This window comes from Rhinolophus sinicus, chromosome X (assembly GCF_036562045.2).
Source record: "Rhinolophus sinicus isolate RSC01 chromosome X, ASM3656204v1, whole genome shotgun sequence".
In the NCBI taxonomy this organism is placed as follows: domain Eukaryota; kingdom Metazoa; phylum Chordata; class Mammalia; order Chiroptera; family Rhinolophidae; genus Rhinolophus; species Rhinolophus sinicus.
Window position 1 is genome coordinate 117,728,291 of NC_133768.1, and position 22,975 is coordinate 117,751,265.

At 38.6% G+C, this 22,975-nt stretch overlaps 1 protein-coding gene across 2 annotated transcripts in view; it reads right to left on the reverse strand.

The window, feature by feature from the left end:
* The window catches only part of ZDHHC15 (zDHHC palmitoyltransferase 15), a 71,021-nt gene extending 48,764 nt beyond the window's left edge, over positions 1–22,257 (reverse strand). Inside the window, exons 1-2 of one of the 2 annotated variants that reach the window (XM_074323236.1) lie at positions 21,915–22,257; positions 4,824–4,850 (exon numbers count right to left, since the gene is read on the reverse strand). In XM_074323236.1, coding sequence (XP_074179337.1) covers positions 4,824–4,850; positions 21,915–22,065 — 178 coding nt within the window. In that variant the 5' untranslated portion in view covers positions 22,066–22,257. The remainder of the gene's footprint in view (positions 1–4,823; positions 4,851–21,914) is intronic. The other variant, XM_074323235.1, reaches the window with a different exon arrangement.
* Between the last annotated feature and the right edge of the window lie 718 nt (positions 22,258–22,975).

A 22,975-nucleotide genomic window follows, 5' to 3' on the forward strand; every position in this document is an offset into this window, starting at 1 on the left:
CTGATGTAATGGGAAATTTATCAACTCTTGGGGCTGCCCATTCTGTTATTGGATAACTCTGATTGTTAGACACATCTTCCTCATATCAAACATAAATATGCCTCCTGGTAACTGGCTCACGTCAACCCTAAGTTTGCTCCCAGGAGAGGAATCATATTTGCTTAAAAACAAAAAATCGCCAGAGGGTAAGGGGGGTGGGGGGTGGGGGGTGGGAGATGAGGGTAAGGGAGATCGAATATATGGTGATGGAAGGAGGGCTGACTCTGGGTGATGAACACGCGGTGGGATTTGTAGATGATGTGATGCAGAGTTGTGCACCTGAGATCTATGTAGTGTTACTAACAATTGTCACCCCAATAAATTTAATAAAATAAAATGAAAAGAAAAGAAAAAGAAATCTTGTATCTAAACATTTAAAGATCAGTTACAACTGAATAATGAGAGAAACAACTCAATAAAAGCAGGCAGAAGACATAGACATTTCATAAAAGAAGATCTACATATGTCAAACAAGCACATGAGAAGATGCCTATCATCAGTCATTAGAGAAATGCAAAGTAAAACCACAAGGATATACCACTTCATACACAACATAATGGTTTTCAAAACCTTGAAAACACCAAGTGACAGTGAAGATGTAGACCAACTGGAACTCTCAAGTTTCACTGATGGGGATACAAAATGATAGAACTGCTTTGGAAAACAGTTTGGTAGTTTTTTATAAGTTAAACATACATAATATAGAATATTATGTAGCAATACAAAGGAACAAAGTACTCCTACACACACTGACATGGATGAATCTTAAAAGCATATTGCTAAGTTAAAGAAGCCAGATAGAAAGGGCTATGTATCTTATGACTCAATTTATATGACATCCTGAAGAAGGTAAAACTACAGGGACAGAAAATAGATCAGTGGTTGCCAGGGTGGAGAGTGAGAGAACTGCTTGCAAATGGAGCCTCTGGAAGGAGCATGGCCCTCCAACACCCTGATTTCAGACTTTTACCTTCCAAAACCATAAGAGGATACATTTCTGCTGTTTCATGCCACCACGTTTGTGGCAAATCATCATGGCAGCTCTAGCAAACTTATATACTCTCTATACTCAGTTTTCTTATCCATAAATTAACATATGATCATACTTACTTCATCTGGCTTTAATGAGAATTACATGTACCTAAAGCATGTTAGAGCAGTAGCTGGCACATAATGAGTGCACCTGAAGTAGTTTTTATTATGACTCTTTAATAGTTAAGTGACCATAGTTATCTTTGAGCCTCTGGTCCCTTCACCTGTTACAGTTAGTAATAAAAATACTTAGTCTAACAACCTCTAAATAAAGAAACAAATAAATAAAATTGGACTTTTCCTTTCATATCTTTTCATTTTAGTTTTTCTAATATTTAGTATAATAGATAGCTACTTATTCTGACTTCCCAGCCTAAAATTTTTATTTTCCTCACAGCCATAGTTAAATGTGTTGGGAGTTATAGGCTGTATGATTGAAAGCAGTGTCATACACAGCTGGAGGAGGAACCCAAATCATAACTCTTTTTCCTCCCTTCTTCCGCCTCCCTCCCACTCCGGTTGAAGCCATTGTTTCTCAGTCTAGTTGTGTAGGACACAGCTCCCTGGCCCATGCTGGTATTATGAGCCTTGTACTCCCCTGGCTGAGGCAGTCGGTTGCCAGCCACTCACGGCAGCCCACAGTAGCCCACAGCAGCACACAGCAGCTAACGGCACACAGCAGACCTCTGGCTGCTCACGGCAGCCCAATTCCAGGGAGAGGTATTGTTCACAATCTTAGCTGTAGAGGGCGCAGCTCACTGGCCCATGTGGGAATCGAACCCGTGACCTCAGCGTTAGGAACACGGCGCTCCCACCACCTGAGCCACTGGGCTGGCCACCAAATCATAACTCTGAAACCTAGAATTGGCTACACTATGGCTGATCTTTCCTTATTGAATTTTCAATAAGCATTCTTTTTATAACAAAATGATATGAATATTAATTAGCATATTAATAATTATTCTATTATATAATAAGAATACCTATAACAATGATTATTATATTAATATCATGATTAATATTCTTTTAGAAGTGGGTTAACCTCTAAAGAAAGCCTTTGTCTGCTCTCCAAAATCCTCATTATAAAGGAATTTTACAATAATAAATATAAAATAGTATATTATTAAGAGCACTGAGATAACTGTTCAAAACCTAATTTGGATTTTCCTATACAGTTTGGAGGTGAGTAGAAAAGCTCATACTGTGGCCGAAACTTTTTCCCTCGCAAACTCCTGATGTCTATTATGTCATTGATAAACTAAGGTTAGTATAATCAGGAAGCTAACACAAGCAGCTACTCTGGCTTTTCAAATGGAAAACTAAATAAGTTCTTGTATTCGTTTGCTCAGGCTGCCATCCTAAAGTACCACAGACTAAGTGGCTTAAACAACAGAAAATTACTTTCTCAAAATTTTGGAAGCTAGAAGTCCAAGATCAAAGCATGGGCAGGACTGGTTCTGAGGCCTCTCTCCTGGGCGTGTGGACGGCCGTCTGCTCCCCGTGTCCTCACACAGTCATCCCTCTGTGTGTGTCTGTGTTCTCATCTCCTCCTCTTGTAAAGTCACAAGTCTTATTCATTAGGCCTACCCTAGGGACCTCATTTTACCTTAATCCCCTCTTTACAGACCCCATCTCCAAATAGTTATATTTTGTGGTCCTGGGGGTTAGGATTTCCAAATATGAATTTGGGAGGGGGAGACACAGTCCAGATTATAAGCGTTCTATTATTTAGGAATTGCATCTATTTCTAAAAAGTTAAATAATTACAACCATTTTTAACTTTAAAAGAGAAACCAGAGAATTTAGTATGCAAACCAAGATTAAAATGAATTCTCACAGAATGCATTAAAGTTTTGCTTAAAATTATTTAATCAATTTAATCAATACATTAGTCCTGATTATATGTGGATTGTCTGACAGATTGTGCCTAATCTCATTCCTAAATTCATCCCTTAGCCCCACCCATCCTTGGACCCTACTAAATTTCTAACCTCCAGCTTATCCCAGATCCTCACTTCAGGAATAGTGTAAGGAAGATTTTCCAGTCAAGATCTTCAAAATAGAGATAGTATGATGCTGAATGAGATCATCTATGCAAACACTCTAATGAAAGCAAAATAAATACATCAGTATTATGACTAGGTCAAAACATTTTACTTGTCTTACAAGTACATAGGTTTACATAGACATGCTCTTTCTTCTAAGAAGCTAGAATGTAATATGTCATCTGTGATTACACAGGACTCAGAAATTCTGTTTTCAAGACATGGGTCCATCCATTATGCTAACTGACATTTAGGAAATGCTTTGAATGATAGGGATGCAGCAGTAGAGGAGGCAATGTGTTGATAACAATAACAATAATAGTCCTTTTGTTGTTAAAGAACTCAAATCCTGGTAACTGGCTTTGAACTGAGTTGGGCTTACAAATGACACTCTAGATGACCTGGGATAAGTTATTTAACCTTAGTTTCTTTCTCAATAAAATGGACATAAGCATGTGTACATCATTGTGTTGATGGAAATATTGAAGGAGGCCATGTCTCTACAATACTTAACAGGGTACCTGGCACAATAAAGTATAGTTTCCAGTAATAATAACAATATTACTGTCATTGTTCCTGTTATGGTAGAGCATCATCTAAATCCCTACCCAACTTGTCTTGAAAGTTTATTGTGGAAAATGATATTTATATATATATATATATGCACACACACACAAAATGATCTCTGACTTTATGAAGCATAGATAAGGATAAGAGGCAACTCAAAACTTGCTCTAAGGCTATAATAATAGTAGCAAGCATTTATAGAATCACTAATATGAGCTTTACTCACCACTGTTGTAAGTGCTTTCTATGTATTAACTCATTAATTGTTCCAAAAGCTTTACGAAGTAGGTAGTATTATTATTGCTATTCTACACACGAATAAAAAGAGCACAAGCAGGGTAAAGTAATTTACCAGGAAGTAGTGAAGTCAGGATTTGAGTTTAGACAGTTCATACTTTTAACTACTATGGTCTACTGTCTTCCCACCACTGTGCTTCATGGCCTCTAGAGCCAACACCTCTGCTAAATGAGTAATAGCAAGCTGGAGGTTAAAAACAACACAATACTAATGCTATGTAGTTAGTGAACGACAACAACTAATCCCCATGAAATGAGAATTAAAACTGGCTACATAAATACTTATGGTTATACCTGATGAAATAACATAAAGCTAAAGCTTTCTTAAGACTCATGCTTAACTTACAGGTTTTTAATGGAAAATACCTCCATCTCTTTAGGTAGAATGACAGTGCAGATTGCAGATCTAGCCAAGACAGGGATGAGGAGTGGAGAGGAGTACAGTGACTATACTGGAAGTGTGCTGGGCAAGGACTTAGGCCTTAAAAGCCCCCAGTGAAGCCCTTACCCAATGCCTTGAACAGGAGGCGAGTTGGGTAAAAAGGCAAGGTATGTAGGAATGAACCCAGCGATGAACCCAGTGAGAGCCTAGGGTTACTATGGCCAACAGAGTGGTTGTCTGTGCCCTTCTCCATCAGAACTCCTGGTAACTTTCAGTTCTGTCCTACAGCCAAAGGGGCCACTGAAAATAGGTTCTGCTGTGCTTCTGGGTAAGCTTCTTGAAAACTGTTGTCCTAAACTCAAATGAAAAAGTTGCTCAAATTATAGGCTTCCATGTAACTCACTTTTAGATAGAAAAGATGGATACAGTCCTGACCAATACAATTCACAGCACCCTCTTACCTTTTTCTGCTGGGCTCAAAACAGTCACTGTGGAAAGAGAGAAAAAGGTCAAAATTAGTGATATTTTCAAACGTACTTTTCTAATTAATTTCTCCATAGCATCATTTTTGAGCAATTCAGTCAATGGTACTTTAGGGAATCATCAGCCTGCTGAGATAAGGATTGAACTCCATTCTCTGCTGTCTTCCTTCATCTTAAATCATGAGTAAGAATTTCTACTCATTCAGCAAATACAGGTATAATTTGATTAAAACCAACAGAAAATGGAAACACTCAAGTTATGTAACATGGTAGTAAGAATTTAAAAGATGATAAGTTAGGAGATAATTATTCATTTCCCCAAAGTATTCACTGTAGAACCTCTTTAAATACCAAACGTCTCTTGTATATTTAGAGGTAACATAGTATGGAGGGAGCATGCCAGCTCTTAGGTCAGACTGTCTGGGTTAGAAGCCCAGTCACACTATTTTGTGACCATGGGAAGATCCTTCCCTTCCCTTATAGTACCTACCTCACAAGGTTGAGATTTCAATGTGGTAATACATGTAAATGCTGTTTAGCATAGTATCTAGCACAAGACAAGTACTTAATGAATATTATTATATTTGAACTAAGATTTCATAGAATATCAGAACTGGAAGGGACAAATGAGACATCTCATTTGTCTTTCTCATTTCATGATGTGAAAAATGGACTAGAGTATCATCAAATGATTTGCCCAAGGTCATAGAGCAAGTTAGTGGTAGAGTTGGGACTAGATTCCAGCCTAAAAGGCTTTTTCCATGTGCTGTGTCTACCTTCCCCAATCACTACTTGCTGGCTTACTATGATATATATGTAAGTTTTGTTCCAGAATATCATTTGTACAAACTGAGGTCTTTCTTACTCACCACCACCACCTCTGTGCACTTGTACCAGGTGCCAAGGGAAGGTGAAATTACAAGGCATAGCTCTTTAAAATGGAGAGACAGCAGAGTTGCTTGGAGACCAATCTTAATAAACAGTAGCTGCCAAATTGCTGTTTGGTGTATCTCCTTGTAATGTCTATGGCTGAACACTCGCTGCTAAACAGGAAGCGGAGGTCCTTACTTCCATTTGTTTGGCTACAGCACTTGTGAGTCAGGGAAGGAGAGCACCCAGTGCTTTATGCATGTTGGAATTAGACTGTGTATATAGAAAAATGAGTGGGGGCCAGGAAGTGTCCAGGGAAACAGCTGGCTTTATCTAATTTCAGGACTGTCATGTGCAAGTGTGGCTGATTTATATGAGCCAAGAACGGAGGGAAGAAACAGAATCAATGGGTAAAAGCTGCAGGTCAACACACTGTAGCTCAATATAAGAAATGATGATGACGACGATGACCAACCAGACTGGCAGCATTGGGAAGGAGTGAGTTGCCCATTGCAAACACTTGGAAATGTTGTAGAAGATCTTTAGACATTAGTTAGGCAGGGGACATGACTTTTAAAGTCCTTTTTACTTCTGAAATCTGTAAGGAGTCAGTAACTTCAAGGGAAAACATACTTTTGCAAAATTCTGTTGGAAGTTACATACTTCTGAAGAAAAAAGGGGGCCTTTATTCTAAACCATTGTGGCACTTATCTTGGTAGTTCTGCCTTTCCTTTATTTTTCTAATATTGCCTTTTGCATTACTAAAGTAAGAGACTAAGGGGGTGGCAGGCTAGCTCAGTTGGTTAGAGCGCAGTGCTCTTATAGCAAGGTTGCTGGTTCGATCCCCACAGCGGACACTGTGAGCCGTGCCCTCCACAACTAAATTGAAACAACTACTTGACTTGGAACTGATGGGTACTAGAAGAACACACTTAAAATAAAAGTTAAAAAAAAAAGGTTGTGAAATCACCCACTTAAAAAAAAAAAAGTAAGAGACTAAGAATACTTCAGTTGTATTTAAAATGAAAATGATACAAGTCATACTCAACTTGTACCAAATGAAATCTCTGGGCCATTCAAGAATATCTCATGGCTTCCTTTAAGTAGATGCATGTTTTAGGGTTCACGGAAGAGTTTTGGGAGAATAAGCCTAATATGGGGCTAGTGGAGGATGGTCAACAAATGTAGTAGAAAGGATAAAGAAGAAATTCTACAACTGAAATATAATGTGAGCAATGTAATTTAAATGTTCTAGTAGGAACGTTTTAAAAAGTTAAAAAATACCAAGTGAAGTTAACTTTAAGAATATATTTTACTTAATCAAACATATAAAAAATATCATCATTCCAATATGTTATCCACACAAAAATTATTAATGAGATATTTTACATTTTTCTTTTTGCATTAAATTTGTGAAAGCTGGTGTATATTTTATACTTCCAGCAGATGTCAATTCTGATGCCACATTTCAAGCGACTAATAGCCATGTGTGGCTACTGGCTACCAAGTTAGTGAAGCTCAGAAGGACTTGTGAAAACAGAGTGGGAAGGCTGAAAATATGAGACTAGTGAGATGAGTGCTCACAACATGAAGTTCTATTTTAAGTAATGACTCATTTGGGGAGGGAGTTCATTGTAATGATGTATACCGTATACTTTGGTAGATTTTCATATTCTGGTTCTGCAACTTCCTCTGTGACCTTGGGCAAATTATTTAATCTCTCTGTGCCTCAGTTTCCTCATCTGTAAAATGCTAAGGCAGAGTCTAAACAGCCTGGAAAAAGCTGAAGGAGTATCCCAACACAGAGCCAATCTTCAAAGGCTGAGGGAGGATATTTTTTAATTCTTTTCTATTTCTTTTATGACTATAGGCATTCATGAAATCTTTATCAAACGACTAACTGACCAAAAGTTTAAGGAGCAAAGACTTTAGAGATCACACATAATAAAGAACACAGTATTTAATATAGAAAAATCGCTGAACAAACAACAAATCACAACAGGCAGCAAAAACAAACAGTGGGGTGAGGGGAAGAATCTGATTTCTATTTAAACAGGTAAATATAAAAACCAGTAGTGTTGTATTGTTGGTTTTCCACTTTTCTTTTATTTACTATATGATTTAAAATACAAGTGCATAAAACAATAATGATAAATCAATGTTAATAGGCATATAATGTATAAAGATGCAATTTGTGACAATAACAATGTAAGGTGGGAAATGGAGTTGTAAGGGAGCAGAGTTTTGTATATTATCAAATTAAGTTGGTATGAATTCAACTTTTATTGTTATAAAGTCAATATGTTAATTGTAATACACAGGATAAACACTACGAAAAAAACAAAAAATATACAGAAAAAGAAATGAAAGGAAAGCAAAATGGGTACACTAAAAATAAATTAATTAAATAATAATGCAGTAAAACAATGAGCTATCATTATACACATATTAGAATGGCAAAACTCCAAAATAACTGAAAACACCAAATGCAAATGCAGACAAGGATGTGACATAACAGGAACCCTCACTCATCGCTGGTAGGAATGCGAAATGGTACAGCCACTTTGGAAGACAGGTTTTCAAAGATATCCAAGTAAACAGTAACCAAAGGAGAGCTAGGGTGGCTATGCTAAGACATGGTTGGTTTTAAATTAAAAATTGATAAAAGAGACAATGGAGAATATTATATATTGATAAAGGGGCTAATCCTTAAAGATGACATAACAAGTATAAACATCTACAAACCTAACAACAGAGTTCCGAAATGTAGGAAGCAAACTCTGACAGAATTGGAGGGAGATATAAACAGTATTAAAATATTAGCTGAAAACCTCAATACCCACTCTTGACAATGGATAGAACTACTAGACAGGAGATCAATAAGAACATAGTGGATCTGAACAGCACTGCAAACCAATTAGACCTAACAAACATATGTAGAACTCTTAACCCACCAACAGAAAAATACACATTTTTCTCAAATGTACATGGAATATTATCCAGTATAGGTCATATGTTAGAACACAAAACAAATCTCACTAAATTTAAAAGGTTGAAATCAATCATACAAAGTATGTTCTCTGACACAATGGAATTAAACTGGAAATGAATAACAAAATAAAAACTACAAAATTCAAAATTATGGGGAAATTAAACAACACACTGTTAAACAATCAGTGGATCAAAGAATAAATTCCAAGTGAAGTTAAAAAATACTTAGGTGAATGAAAACAAAACCACTACATACCAAATCCTATAGGATACAGTGAAAGCAGTATTCAGCGAGTAATCTATGTCTGTAAATGCATACATTATTAAAGAACAAAAATCTTAAATAAATGATCTTACTTTATACCTTAAGGAACTAAAACAGAAGAGAAAACGAAACTCAAAGCTAGCAAAGGGAAGGATATAATAAAAAAGAGAGTGGAAAAAACAAAATAGAGAATACAAAAACAACAGAATCAATAAAACTGAAAGTTGTAACCTTGAAAAGATCGACTAGACTGAACAAGAAAAAAAGAAAGGATAAAATTATTAATACCAGAAATGTAAGTTGGGATATTTATTGATAGAAAACTTGCATAAATAGAAAGGATTATAATAGTAAGAACAATTGCACACCAACAAATTAGATAATCTAGATGAAATGGACAAATTCCTAGAAACACAGGAAACTGACTCAAGAAGAAAGACAAAATCTGAGCAGACTTTTAAATGAAAGATTGAATCCGTATTCAGAAATCTCCCAACAAACCAAAGCCAAGACCAGATGGCTTCACTGGTGAATTGTACCAAATATTTAAAGAAGAATTAGCACCAATCTTCTTCAAACTCTAAGAAAAATTTCAAGATAAAAGAACACTTCCTCATTCTATGAGGCCAGCATTACCCTGACACTCAAGCTAAAGAAAAACATCACAAGAAAACTACACACAACTATCTCTTATGAACATAGGTCTAAAACTACTCAATCAATTTCTAGGAAACCAAACTCAGCAGCATATTAAAGGAATATATGCATCATCAGAAAATGAGATGATTCCAAGAACTGTAAGAGTGGTTCAACATGTGAAAATCTATTTTGTAATACACTACATTAATAGAATGAAGAAAAACACACATGATCTCAATTATGCTAGGAAAGCATTTGACAATATGATACATACTTTCTTGGGGGGAAAAAACAGCTCACAAAACTAGAAATAGAAGGGAAGTTCCTCAACTTGATAAAGGGTATTTATGGAAGCCCCACAGCTACTCAATGGTGAAAAGACTGAAAGCTTTCTCCTTCAGATAAGAAACAAGGTCAGGATACCTATTTTTACCACTTCTATTCAATATAGTACTGGATGTTCTAGCCAGTCCAATTAGTCAAGAAAAAGAAAAAAAGCATCCAAATTAGAAAGAAGAAATAGAATTCTCTTTATTTGCAGACGATATGATTTTATGTAAAAATAATTCTAAATAATCCACCAAAAAACCTCTCAGAGCTAATGAACAATCAGAACAAGAAATTAAGGAGACTATTCTGTTCATAATATCATCCAAAAGAATAAAATACAGTGGTACTTCGGTTTTCGAACGTCTCTGTTGACGAACATTTCAGTTTACGAACACTGTAAATTTTATGGATCTATGGTATCATTAGATAGTAAAATTTATGCTAAATTTGCAGTTTTAGGGGTTGATTTTAAAAATCTGGAACGGATTAATCCATTTTGCATTACTTCCTATTGGGAAATTGTGCCTTGGTTTTTGAACGTTTCAGAACTCGAATGGACTTCCAGAACAGATTTTGTTAGAAAACCGAGGTTCCCACTGTACTTATGAATAAATTTAACCAAGGAGGCTCAAGAGTTATACATTTAAAATTCCAAAATACTGCTGAAAGTAATTTAAAGGACTAAATTAATGAAAAATATCCCATGTTCATGGATTAGAAAACTTGATATTGTTCAGATGACAATTGTCTCCAAAACAATATATAAATTCAGTACAATCCTTATCAAAGTTCAACCAACCACTTTGCAGAAGTGGAAAAGCTGATCCTAAAATTCATATGGAATTGCAAGAGACCTTAGCCAAAACAGTCTTAACAAAGAAAAATAAAGTTGGAAAAATCACACTTCTTGATTTCAAAATTTATTACAAAGGTACAGTAATCAACACAGTGTGGTACTGGGTGAAGACTAGATAAATGGATAAGTGGGACAGAATTAAGAGACCAGAAATAAATCTATATACCTATGGCCAACTGATTTTTGACAATCATGTCAGGAGTATTTAATGAGGAAGGAATAGTTTCTTCTACAAATGCTACAAGAACAACTGCACGGCCACATGCAAAAGAATGAAGCTGGACTCCTAGTTCACATAATATACAAAAATTAACTCAAAACAGACAGATCAAGGACCAAAATATAAGAGCTACCACTATACAACTCTTAGAAGAAAACACAGGGGGTAACTCTCTATGACTTTGCATTTGGCAAAGGATTCTTAGACATGATACCAAAAACACAGGCAACTAAAGAAAATACAGATAAATTGAACTTTATCAAAATGTTAAACTTTGTGCATCAAAAGATAAAATCAGGAAAGTGAAAAGACAACTCATGGAATGGGAGAAAATATTTCCAAATCATTTATCTGATAAGCGTCAAGTGTTCAACGTATATAGAGAAATCATACAATTCAACAACAAAATGACAGATCATGCAATTGAAACAAGGCAAAGGACCTGAATAGACATTTCTCCAAAGAAGACAGGCAAATGGCCAACAAGCACATGAGACGATGCTTAACGTCACTGGTCATCAGAGAAATGCAAATTAAAACCCCAGTGAGATACCACCTCACACCCATTAGGATGGCTACTATTTTAAAAAAGAGAAGAAGTGTTGATGAGGATGTGAAGAAATTGGAACCATCCTGCCTTACTGGTAGAAATGTAAAATTGTGCAGCCATCATGGAAATTAGTTTGGAGGTTCCTTAAGAAAATTAAACATAGAATTAATAGAGCCCAGCAATTTCCACCCCTCTCCTTGGTATTTACTCAAAAGAATTGAAAACTATATAGACGTCATCAAAATGGCGGCGTGAGGTGAGCCTCTGTAAAGCTCCCCTGGAATTTACAACTAATCGAACAACAATAACTCCGCAAAGGACTCCCTGCACAGCAGACAGGCAAGACGAAGAGGCCCACTACTGAATTCACCTAAAGGTGGGCGAATCGCGCAAACGGGAGAGGAGGGAAGGGAGAAGTGCAGAGACGGAACCCCACGGGCGCAGGACGCAGACTTAGCTCAGTGCTCCAAGCTCGCTGCATCCCGCAAAGACCGAGCTGCGGGAGAGGGGAGAACTCGGACTGCTAGGGCTCTGCTTATGGCCCATAGGGCTGAGGGGACAGCATATAACACAGCTGAACCCAACACTCACGGCAGAGACCTCGGAGAAAAGACTGAGGGAAGAAGGCTGAAAACGGTGGTTTACGCCCTCACTGCCGAGCAGAGAACAGAAGCCTTAGGCACTGAGACTAGCCGCCCCCTCCCTACCCTCCCAGAACTGGCCCTGCCCTCACCTGCCCGGTGCTAGAAGCGGAATAGTAGCAGTGTCAGATCAAAAGAATTGAATATTTGCTGTTCTGAGAACTGTGGATTGCAGACACAGATTTGCAGCCCAACTAGTTCCGGCAAAGGGGAGGGAGCTGTGGAAGCAGGACCGGCTGTGGTGGTGGTCGCTGCCATTGCTCTGGGCCACCTCTCACAACTCACCCCGCCCCTGGCCCCACCTATCTGGGCGGATCCCGGCAGGAGTAAACAGAACTGCTGAAACATATGGGCTCTGAATCTGGTGCAGGAAGAGCTTTGGAACTTCAAAAGCTCTCCACATACCCACACGGACACTGCACCCTGTGACCCAGGCGAACTATTAACAGAGGAGAAGCCCGTCTCCCAGGGAATCCCCCCATTGTGTGAGAAGCTGGAATAGTGCAGAGAAAACATAGCACTACCGTGTGAGAGAGAAAAAAAGGCTGCAGTTGGAGAGAAAATAAAACATTCTACCAACAAGTACTGGAAAACAAAAGAAAGACCTCTTCCTATCAACCTGTTGCAGAAGCCACTCCTGTAGATGTCTAGGAAGAGAAATAATAAATCAGTAATTGCCATGAATAACCAAAGCAACAAGACAGCTCAAAAAGAAAGTGAAAATCTCCAGTAAAGGAACTTAAAGACATGGAAATATGTGACTTAAATGACAGAGAATTCAAGATTGCAGTTCTGAAAAAACTCAACGAGATGCAAGAAAACACAGAAAGGCAGTATAATGAATTCAGAAACACAATCCAAGAACAGCATGAGCATTTTACGAAAGAGATTGAAATATTCAAATAGAACCAAATAGCATTTCTGAATATTAAGAACTCAATAGAAGAAATGAAGAATGAAATAGCCAGATTAGGTACTAGAGTTGACAAGATTGAGGAAAGAATCAGTGACATTGAAGATAGAAACCTGGAAATGACACAGATGGAAGAAGAAAGAGACTTGAGACTTAAAAGAAATGAAAGAACTCTACAAGAACTTTCTGACTCCATCAGAAGAGCAATATAAGAATAATGGGCATACCAGAAGGAGAAGAAAGAGAGAAAAGAACAGGGAATATATTCAAACAAATTGTTGATGAGAACTTCCCAAACTTCTGGACAGAACTGGATCCTCAAATCCAAGAAGCAAATAGAACACCTAATTACCTCAATGCCAACAGGCTTTCTCCAAGGCACATTGTATTGAAGCTGTCTAAAATCAACGACAAAGAAAGAATCCTCAAGGCAGCCAGGGAAAAAAAGATGGTAACCTACAAAGGAAAGCCCATTAGATTATCATCAGATTTTTCAGTAGAAACTCTACAAACCAGGAGGGAGTGGAACCAAATATTCAAACTATTGAAAGAGAGAAATTATGAGCCAAGAATAATATACCCAGCAAAGATATACTTTAGATATGAAGGAGGAATAAAGACCTTTCCAGACATACAGAAGCTGAGGGAATTTTCTAATACACGACCTGCACTACAAGAAATACTAAAGGAGGCTATTCGACCACCATCAACAGGGACAATTTGTGGCAACAAAACATAAAAAGGGGAGTAAAGGCCTGAACGGAATATGGGAATGGAGAAAGTAAGCGTGCTGAAGAAAATGGAATACTCTAAATATCAAACTTTCTTTTACATAAACTTAAGGGTAACCACTCAAAAAAAAATCCAGAACTGAAATATATACTGTAATAAAAGAAGAAACAGAGGAAACATCATAGAATACCACCACACAGAAATAATAGACAACAACAAAAGGCAAAGAAACAATGGAGACACAGCCTTACCAGAAAACTAAAGATAGAATGACAGGAAATCCTCACATATCAATAATCACCCTAAATGTAAATGGACTGAACTCACCAATAAAAAGGCACAGAGTAGCAGATTGGATCAAAAAACTAAACCCAACCATATGCTGTCTCCAAGAGACACATCTCAGCTACAAGGACAAGCATAGACTCAAAGTGAAAGGGTGGAAATTGACACTCCAAGCAAATGGTACCCAGAGAAAATCAGGTGTAGCCATAATGATATCAGATGAAACAGACTTCAGGGTGAAAAAGATAACAAGAGACAAAGATGGACATTTCATAATGGTAAAGGGGACTATACAACAAGAAGACATAACAGTCATCAATATTTATGCCCCCAATCAGGGAGCACTGAAATATACCAAGCAACTACTAACAGAACTAAAGGGAGAAATTGACCAAAACACAATTATACTAGGGGACTTAAATACATCATTGACAGCTATGGATAGATCATCCAAACAGAAAATAAATAACGAAATAGCAGCCCTAAATGACACATTAGATGAAATGGACATAATTGACATTTATAGAGCACTTCATCCTAAAACATCAGACTATACATTCTTTTCTAGTGTACATGGAACATTCTCAAGGATAGACCATATATTGGGACATAAAATCAGCCTCAGCAAATTTAAGAAGATTGAAATCATACCAAGCATATTCTCTGATCACAAGGCTTTGAAATTGGATATCAACTGCAAAAAGAAAGCAGGAAAAAAACACAAATACATGGAGATTAAACAACATACTTTTAAAGAATGACTGGGTCAAAGAAGAAATTAGAGGAGAGATCAAAAGATACATAGAAACAAATGACAATGAAAATACATCCTACCAAAATTTTTGGGATGCAGCGAAAGCAGTTTTAAGAGGGAAATTTATATCATTACAGGCCTATCTCAAGAAACAAGAAAAATCCCAAATAAATAACCTCATGTTACACCTTAAAGAACTAGAAAAAGAAGAACAAGTGAAACCCAAGGTCAGCAGAACAAAGGAAATAACAAAAATCAGAGCAGAACTAAATGAAATAGAGAACAAAAAAAAATAGAAAAAAATTAATGTGACACTGAGCTGGTTCTTTGAAAAGATTAACAAAATTGACAAACCCTTGGCTAGGCTCACTAAGATAAAAAGGGAGAAGACACTAATTAACAAAATCAGAAATGAAAAAGGGGAAGTTATCACGGACACCACAGAAATACAAAGGATCATCCAAGAATACTATGAAGCACTATATGCCACCAAATTCAACAACCTGGAAGAAATGGATAAGTTCTTAGAAACATATAGCCTTCCAAGGCTGAACCATGAAGAACTGGAAAATCTAAACAGACCGATCACCAGTAACGAAATTGAATCAGTCATCCAAAACCTTCCCAAAAGCAAAAGTCCGGGACCAGATGGCTTCACTAGTGAATTCTACCAAACCTTCAAAGAGGATCTAATACCAATCCTGCTCAAACTCTTCCAAAAATTGAAGAAGAGACAGTACTCCCTAACTCATTTTATGAGGCCAACATTACCCTGATACCAAAACCTGGTAAGGACAACACAAAAAAAACTACAGACCAATATCTCTGATGAATACAGATGCAAAAATCCTAAACAAAATTCTAGCAAATCGAATACAACAATGCATTAAAAGATTATTCATCACGACCAAGTGGGGTTCATCCCAGGGCACAAGGATGGTTCAACATCCACAAATCCATCAATGTGATACATCACATAAACAAAATAAAGGACAAAAATCATATGATTATATCAATTGATGCAGAAAAAGCATTTGACAAGATACAACATCCATTTATGATTAAAACACTTAATAAAATAGGTATAGAAGGAAAATACCTTAACATAATAAAGGCCATATATGACAAGCCCTCTGCTAATCTCATAATTAATGGTGAAAAACTGAAGCCCTTTGTTCTACGTTCAGGAACACGACAGGGCTGTCCCCTATCACCTCTGCTTTTCAACATAGTGTTGGAAGTCCTTGCCAGAGCAATCAGGCAAGAGAAAGAAATAAAAGACACCAAATTGGGAATGAAGAAGTTAAATTATCACTCTTTGCAGATGACATGATGCTATATATAGAAAACCCTAAAGACTCCACCAAAAAGCTATTAGAAACAATCAACGAATACAGTAAAGTTGCTGGCTACAAAATCAACGTACAAAAGTCCATTGCATTCCTATATACTAACAATGAAATCTCAGAAAAAGAAATACAAAAAACGATTCCTTTTGCAATTGCAGCAAAAGAATAAAATACCTAGGAATAAACTTAACCAAGGATGTGAAAGACCTATATGCTGAAAACTATAAGACATTTTTGAAAGAAATTGAAGAAGACACAAAGAAATGGAAAGACATTCCGTGCTCATGGATTGGAAGAATCAACATAGTTAAAATGGCCATATTACCCAAAGCAATATACAGATTTAATGCAATCCCCATCAAAATCCCAATGGCATATTTTAAAGAAATAGAACAAAAAATCATCAGATTTGTTTGGAACCACAAAAGACCCCGAATAGCCAAAGCAATCTTAAGAAAAAAGAACAATAATGGAGGTATCACACTTCCTGACTTTGGCTTGTACTACAGGGCTACAATAATCAAAACAGCATGGTATTGGCAGAAAAACAGACACATAGACCAATGGAATAGAATTGAGAACCCAGAAATAAAACCACATAAATATGGACAGATAATTTTTGACAAAGAAGCTAAAAACATACAATGGAGAAAGACAGCCTCTTCAATAAATGGTGCTGGGAGAATTGGATAGCCACGTGCAAAAGAATGAAACTGGACTGCTATCTGTCACCATGTACCAAAATTAATTCAAAATGGATCAAAGACTTAAGCATAAGACCTGACACAATAAACTGCATAGAAGAAAACATAGGTACTAAACTTATGGACCTTGGGTTCAAAGAGCATTTTATGAATTTGACTCCAAAGGCAATGGAAGTAAAAGCTAAAATAAACGAATGGGACTATATGAAACTTAAAAGCTTCTGCACAGCAAAAGAAACCATCGACAAAATAAAGAGGCCACCAACTGAATGGGAGAAGATTTTTGCAAACAGTGTCTCTGATAAAGGGCTAATATCCAGAATATACAAGGAACTCATGCAACTCAACAACAAAAAAACAAACAACCCAATTGAAAAACGGGCAGAGGACCTGAAGAGACATTTCTCCAAAGAGGACATACAAGTGGCAAATAGACATGTGAAAAAATGCTCAACATCACTAATCATCAGAGAAATGCAAATAAAAACCACAATGAGATATCCCCTCACCCCAGTCAGAATGGCTATGATCAACAAGACAAATAGTAACAAGTGTTGGAGAGGCTGTGGAGAAAAAGGAACCCTCATACACTGTTGGTGGGAATGCAGACTGGTGCAGCCGTTATGGAAGGCAGTGTGGAGGTTCCTCAAAAAATTATGAATAGAATTAGCATATGACCCAGCAATCCCTCTCCTGGGTATCTACACAAAAAATCTGAAAACATTTATACTTAAAGACACGTGTGCTCCAATGTTCATTGCAGCTTTGTTTACGCTGGCCAAGACATGGAAACAAGCAAAATGTCCTTCGATAGACGAATGGATAAAGAAGTTGTGGTATATATACACAATGGAATACTATTCGGCGGTAAGAAAAGATGATATAGGAACATTTGTGACAACACAGATGGATCTTGAGAGTATGATGCGAAGCAAAATAAGTCAGACAGAAAAAGCAGAGAACCATATGGTTTCACTCATATGTGGTATATAAACCAGAAATAACAAAAGAACAAGACAGACAAATGAGAAATATAAACTCATAGACACAGACAATAGCTTAGTGGTTACCAGAGGATAAGTGGGGTGGGGGGTGGGAGATGAGGGTAAGGGGGATGAAATATATGGTGATGGAAGGAGAACTGACTCTGGGTGGTGAACACACAATGGGATTTATAAATGATGTAATGCAGAATTGTACACCTGAAATCTATGTAATTTTACTAACAATTGTCACCCCAATAAATTTAAAAAAAAGAATTGAAAACTAGTATTCAAACAAATACTTGCACAAATACTTGTTCACAGCAGCACTATTCATAGTAGACAAAAGGTGGAAACAACCCAAATGTGCATCAACTGATAAATGGATAAAGTGTGGTATGTATATAAAATGGGATATTACTCATCCATCAAAAGGAATGAAGTGCTGTTACATATTACAGTGTGGATGAACCTCAAAAATATATGTTAAAAGAATCCAGACACAAAAGGACACATATTGTATAATGACCTTTATGTGACACATCTAGTGTAGGTGAATCCTATTGAGCAGAATCCCTTACATCATTAATAACAAGTTACTATTCAATGAGCTCTCACAAAGTGTTCTCAACAATGTGCTGCATGCTTTGCATGTACCATATTATTTAAAATCTCATAACAGTTCCGTAACAGCATATAGTAGGAGCTAAACAAGTATTTGTGGTAGGAATGAACTACCGTACATGTAAGGTGCATGTGAGGCAAGTGAGGTTGACAGAGAATGTTCTCAACTTTCCCCAGGTGTCCCTAGTTGCCATGTGGCAGAATTCAAACTCTAAGAACTGCAAGACAAAAATACCACTTTGGGCTTCAGCTCTAACCTCATGTTAGAGAGAAAGACACCCGGTTCTATTTCTGGGAAGAAGTTGAGTCCTTAACATTACATTTGGAGTCATATTGAAGCTCAAATCGGTTAATTTGCTTGTGCTGATTTGGTATCAGGCAGCCTTGACACCCAAATCTCCATTATTTACTAAACATGTGACTTTAGGAAATTTTTTATTTAAGCTTTCTGAAAGCGAAATCTCTCATTTGTTAAAGATTGTAAAACGAAGGCCGGCCCAGTGGCTCAGGCGGTTAGAGCTCGGTGCTCCTAACTCCGAAGGCTGCTGGTTCGATTCCCACATGGGCCAGTGGGCTCTCAACCACAAGGTTGCCAGTTCAACTCCCGTAAGGGATGGTGGGCTGTGCCCCCTGCAACTAGCAACTGGCAACTGGACCTGGAGCTGAGCTGCGCCCTCCACAACTAAGACTGCAAGGACAACAACTTGAAGCTGAACAGCACCCTCCACAACTAAGATTAAAAGGACAACAACTTGACTTGGAAAAAAGTCTTGGAAGTACACACTGTTCCCCAATAAAGTCCTGTTCTCCTTCCCCAATAAAATCTTAAAAAAAAAAAAAAAAAAAGATTGTAAAATGAAGACGACAGGATGGACCGGTAGAGCCCGAATTGGAAGTCAAGGCTAACTTACTCTCCTGTTGTTTCAATAATGGGAACTGGTGCAAAGTGTTAAGAAAACATTGTTGAGGCCAAAATAGACCTCTGCAGGCTGCATTTGTGCTCAGTTGTCTTGTCTTTAAAATGGGAGCAATGATAGTATGTACCTCATAAGGGTAGTATGAGGATTAAGAAAGCGAGAGAGACGGAGAGGGAGAGAGAGTGCGCGCATGCATATGTGTGTGTGTGTGTGTGTGTGTGTGTGTGTGTGTGTGTACTCATTTAAAAACAGTGTCCGGCATGTGACAAGTCCTCTGCAAATATGTTAAATAAAGCAAAATGAATAAGCTCTAAGATTCCTTTCAGGTTTTAATACTATTAATATTAAGGTGTGTACAAACTTGTAAAAGCTGACTATCTGCACTGATTCTAACTTGGTCTTTACCTCAGTTTGGTCATCTGCACAATGGGGATAGTAGTGGTATTTGCTTTGTCTAGTTATTGTGATGATTACATGAGTTAATAGAGAGTTATCAATAATACCTATATCTACACTACTTAGAACATTGCCTGGCACAGATTAAGGACTATGCATGTGTTAGCTATTATCAATATTAATTCTTTAAACGATTGCTTGGCAAAGATCATGTTGGTCAGTATTGAAAAACTCCAAAATAACAATGGAGTTGCACTTTTAACCCCTTAATCCATCATTCAAAAAGACTAGGTGGTGAGCTCTAAGAGTAGAAAAACTTACCAGCCATTGCAGAGAGCATTAATGCACCTCAATATCAGATTTAGATTGAAAAACAAAAACAGCCTAAATTTCTATCTATGAAAGTAACTAATTGAATTTCTTTTTAATAACTCTTTCTGAATTTTCCATGATAAATCTAGGAAGGAGATGAGGAAAATTTGAACTCTGATGCACAGACTTTGATCAGAAGAAAATTGCCTCCCTAGTTAATCCCAGTCCACCTGGAATAGAAGATTGCTGTGTCAAAAATGTAAGAGGATGAAGTTATAAGTGAAGTCATGTCCCGGGGTTGGAAAAAGCAAGACCCTAACCATAATTTTTAAGGTGAGAAGAATCTGGTATGAAGAAATAAAGAAGACTTGGAAGGAGTTGGGAGGGAATGTCCAACAGGACAAATAGGAGTGTTAATGTGAGGGGACTGGAAATATACTGGGACCTGACACTGAATGAATGGGGAACACTATAGGACAAGGGTGCTGGAAGTGGGATTCTAGTACTGAAGTGACAATAGCTTCCTTTGAGAAGTGATGGGAATTCTTCAACATGAGAGAATAGTGGCAAGAGGAGATATCACTGTGAAATAAGCTGAGGACAGAATATGAAGTTCATTGTGAATTGATAAGAACATGATAAGGACATTACTGGGGGGTAATCCAAGTGGGGTAAGCACAGGACAGAGTCTTGGGGTTTGTGTTGAGAAATATTAGAAATTCCAGTGTTAAAGGATGGTGTTTCTGTTGTTGTTTGAGGAGACCAGGGGACAAGTGCAATTGTAGATGGAAGGAACAGAAAATAGAAGTCCAGAGAAAGAGGATGGCAAAATGTGGGGCTAATAGTGGAAGAGGTGGGGAGTAGGTTTCAGAAATGGTCAGAAGTGGTGGACCTTGGAAGGGGTATGAGGTATATTGTGGGAACCTGTGTGGGAGGGTAAAGGGGACACTCTGGTGTGAAAAGGGTATGGATGATGCAGGACCATAGTGTGATAAAAGCAGGGCGAGTAGTCTGAGGTGTCAGAAAATAATGGGAAGGAAGGTACCAGACTATGGAGAATCCTAGTGTGATCAAATCAGGGGCTGTAATATCAGGCGACAGGGCATGATATATTGTAGGGCTCCAATTCCACTGGAGAAAATGAAGACATGGTCGAGGCCACAGGGAAAGAGAATGGAGGGCTTACCACTGTCTGAAACGGGGAGATCTCAGTGTGATATAAGAAGGTGTGCTGTAGCGTCCCGAATGGGAGAAGATGTGAAGTACTTTAGCCAGCGTGAGAGGATCACTGGAAAAGGATGAATCCCAGTGGTGGAAAAAGAAGAGCTAGTAAGAAAAGAGAGGAAATATTTTGAGGTTCCTAGTTGGATGCATTGGTGGCACTGGTAATGTTAGCAAACAGTTTAAGGATTTCCTCCGTTTGGTAGTGACGGAGCTGCCAGAATGAGAACACAAGGCACAAGTGTGATAAAAGGGCAGCCTATCGGGAAGAGCCAGGGAATTCTCATGGGTACGACCAGGAAATAATGTAAGTGTTGGGGACATGGTGGGACCCTCGTGGGAGGGCGCAGGAAATGTTGTGGGAAGCCAGAGGTTGGAGGTGGGCAGCTAGCTGTCTAGGGAGCTAGAGGAAAAGCGCAGCGTGGGTGCTAAGCGCACAAGCACACCAGGGTGAAGGGCAGAGCAGCCGGTTAGGCTGGAGCAGGATTTCCCCACCTTAGGTGCGCAGCTCCACTTACCCAGGCAGAGTTCAAAGACGTAGGCATAGTAAGACCAGAGCACGACCAAGACGATAATGAGCACTGGCACCCAGGCCAGTAACCGGCGGCAGCACCGCAGCCCCCCGGACAGGGCCATCTTCCAGCCCCGCCGCATCCTCGGTTCGAACATCGACCGAGCAGGCCTACTGGCGCTGGGTCGTGCGGCGCTCCACTGCCTGCCCTGGCGGCAGCCTTCTCCCTGCGTCCTGCTGGAGCACCTGTGGGGTTGCAGGGCAGAGCCACCCTTCCTGACACAACAGGCATGAGTCACGGCGCCGACCAGGAACTGGCAGTGCTGGGGCGGAAGGTGATCCGTCCCGCAGTCTATGCTGGGCACTCACAGAGTGCGGCCCCTCCCCTTTCCTGCTCTCCCACCCACCTGCCCAGCGACGTACCAGGCTGCCCTCTTCTCCGCAGCTGCGGAGTAGACAGCGGGTCCGCCCTTCTGCTCTCCCAGCACTATGTCCCGCTCATCTCCACTCCGATGGGTTTCTCCTTGTCCCTACACACACACACACTCACACGAGCGCACATACACGCACAATGAAAGATGAGAACTATACCATCTGCTGACTTGAAGACCCTTCGGCCTCATCCTCCCGCCGCGTCTTGACCAGTATGCTTAACACGTAGTACTGCAGTAGTCCCTGGATAAGTCGCTCCCTTCTTCCTTGTCTTCTTTCCATCCTCGACTCAGCTTAGTACATTTTCAGAATAAACACTGGTGCAAAAGAACTAATAGGGGACACCTTAATTCTCTGACAGGTCAATGAAAGCTACAAAGTTACTGATATTTAAGGTAAGCTTTAATAATAAACAAGACTTTCCCAGGCAGATGAGACAGAGGTAACAGCATTTGCACGGGCACAGAGTCATGAAAATCCAAAGTGTTCCAATAACACCTAGTATGGCTTCACAAGAGGCTGTGTGAAGATGAGAGCACACTGGGAATATAGCCTGAGGGCAGGGTGTCAAGGTCTTTATATGCCCACACAACCTATGTGGACATAATCCTGTAAAGCAGATTATGAACGGCCATT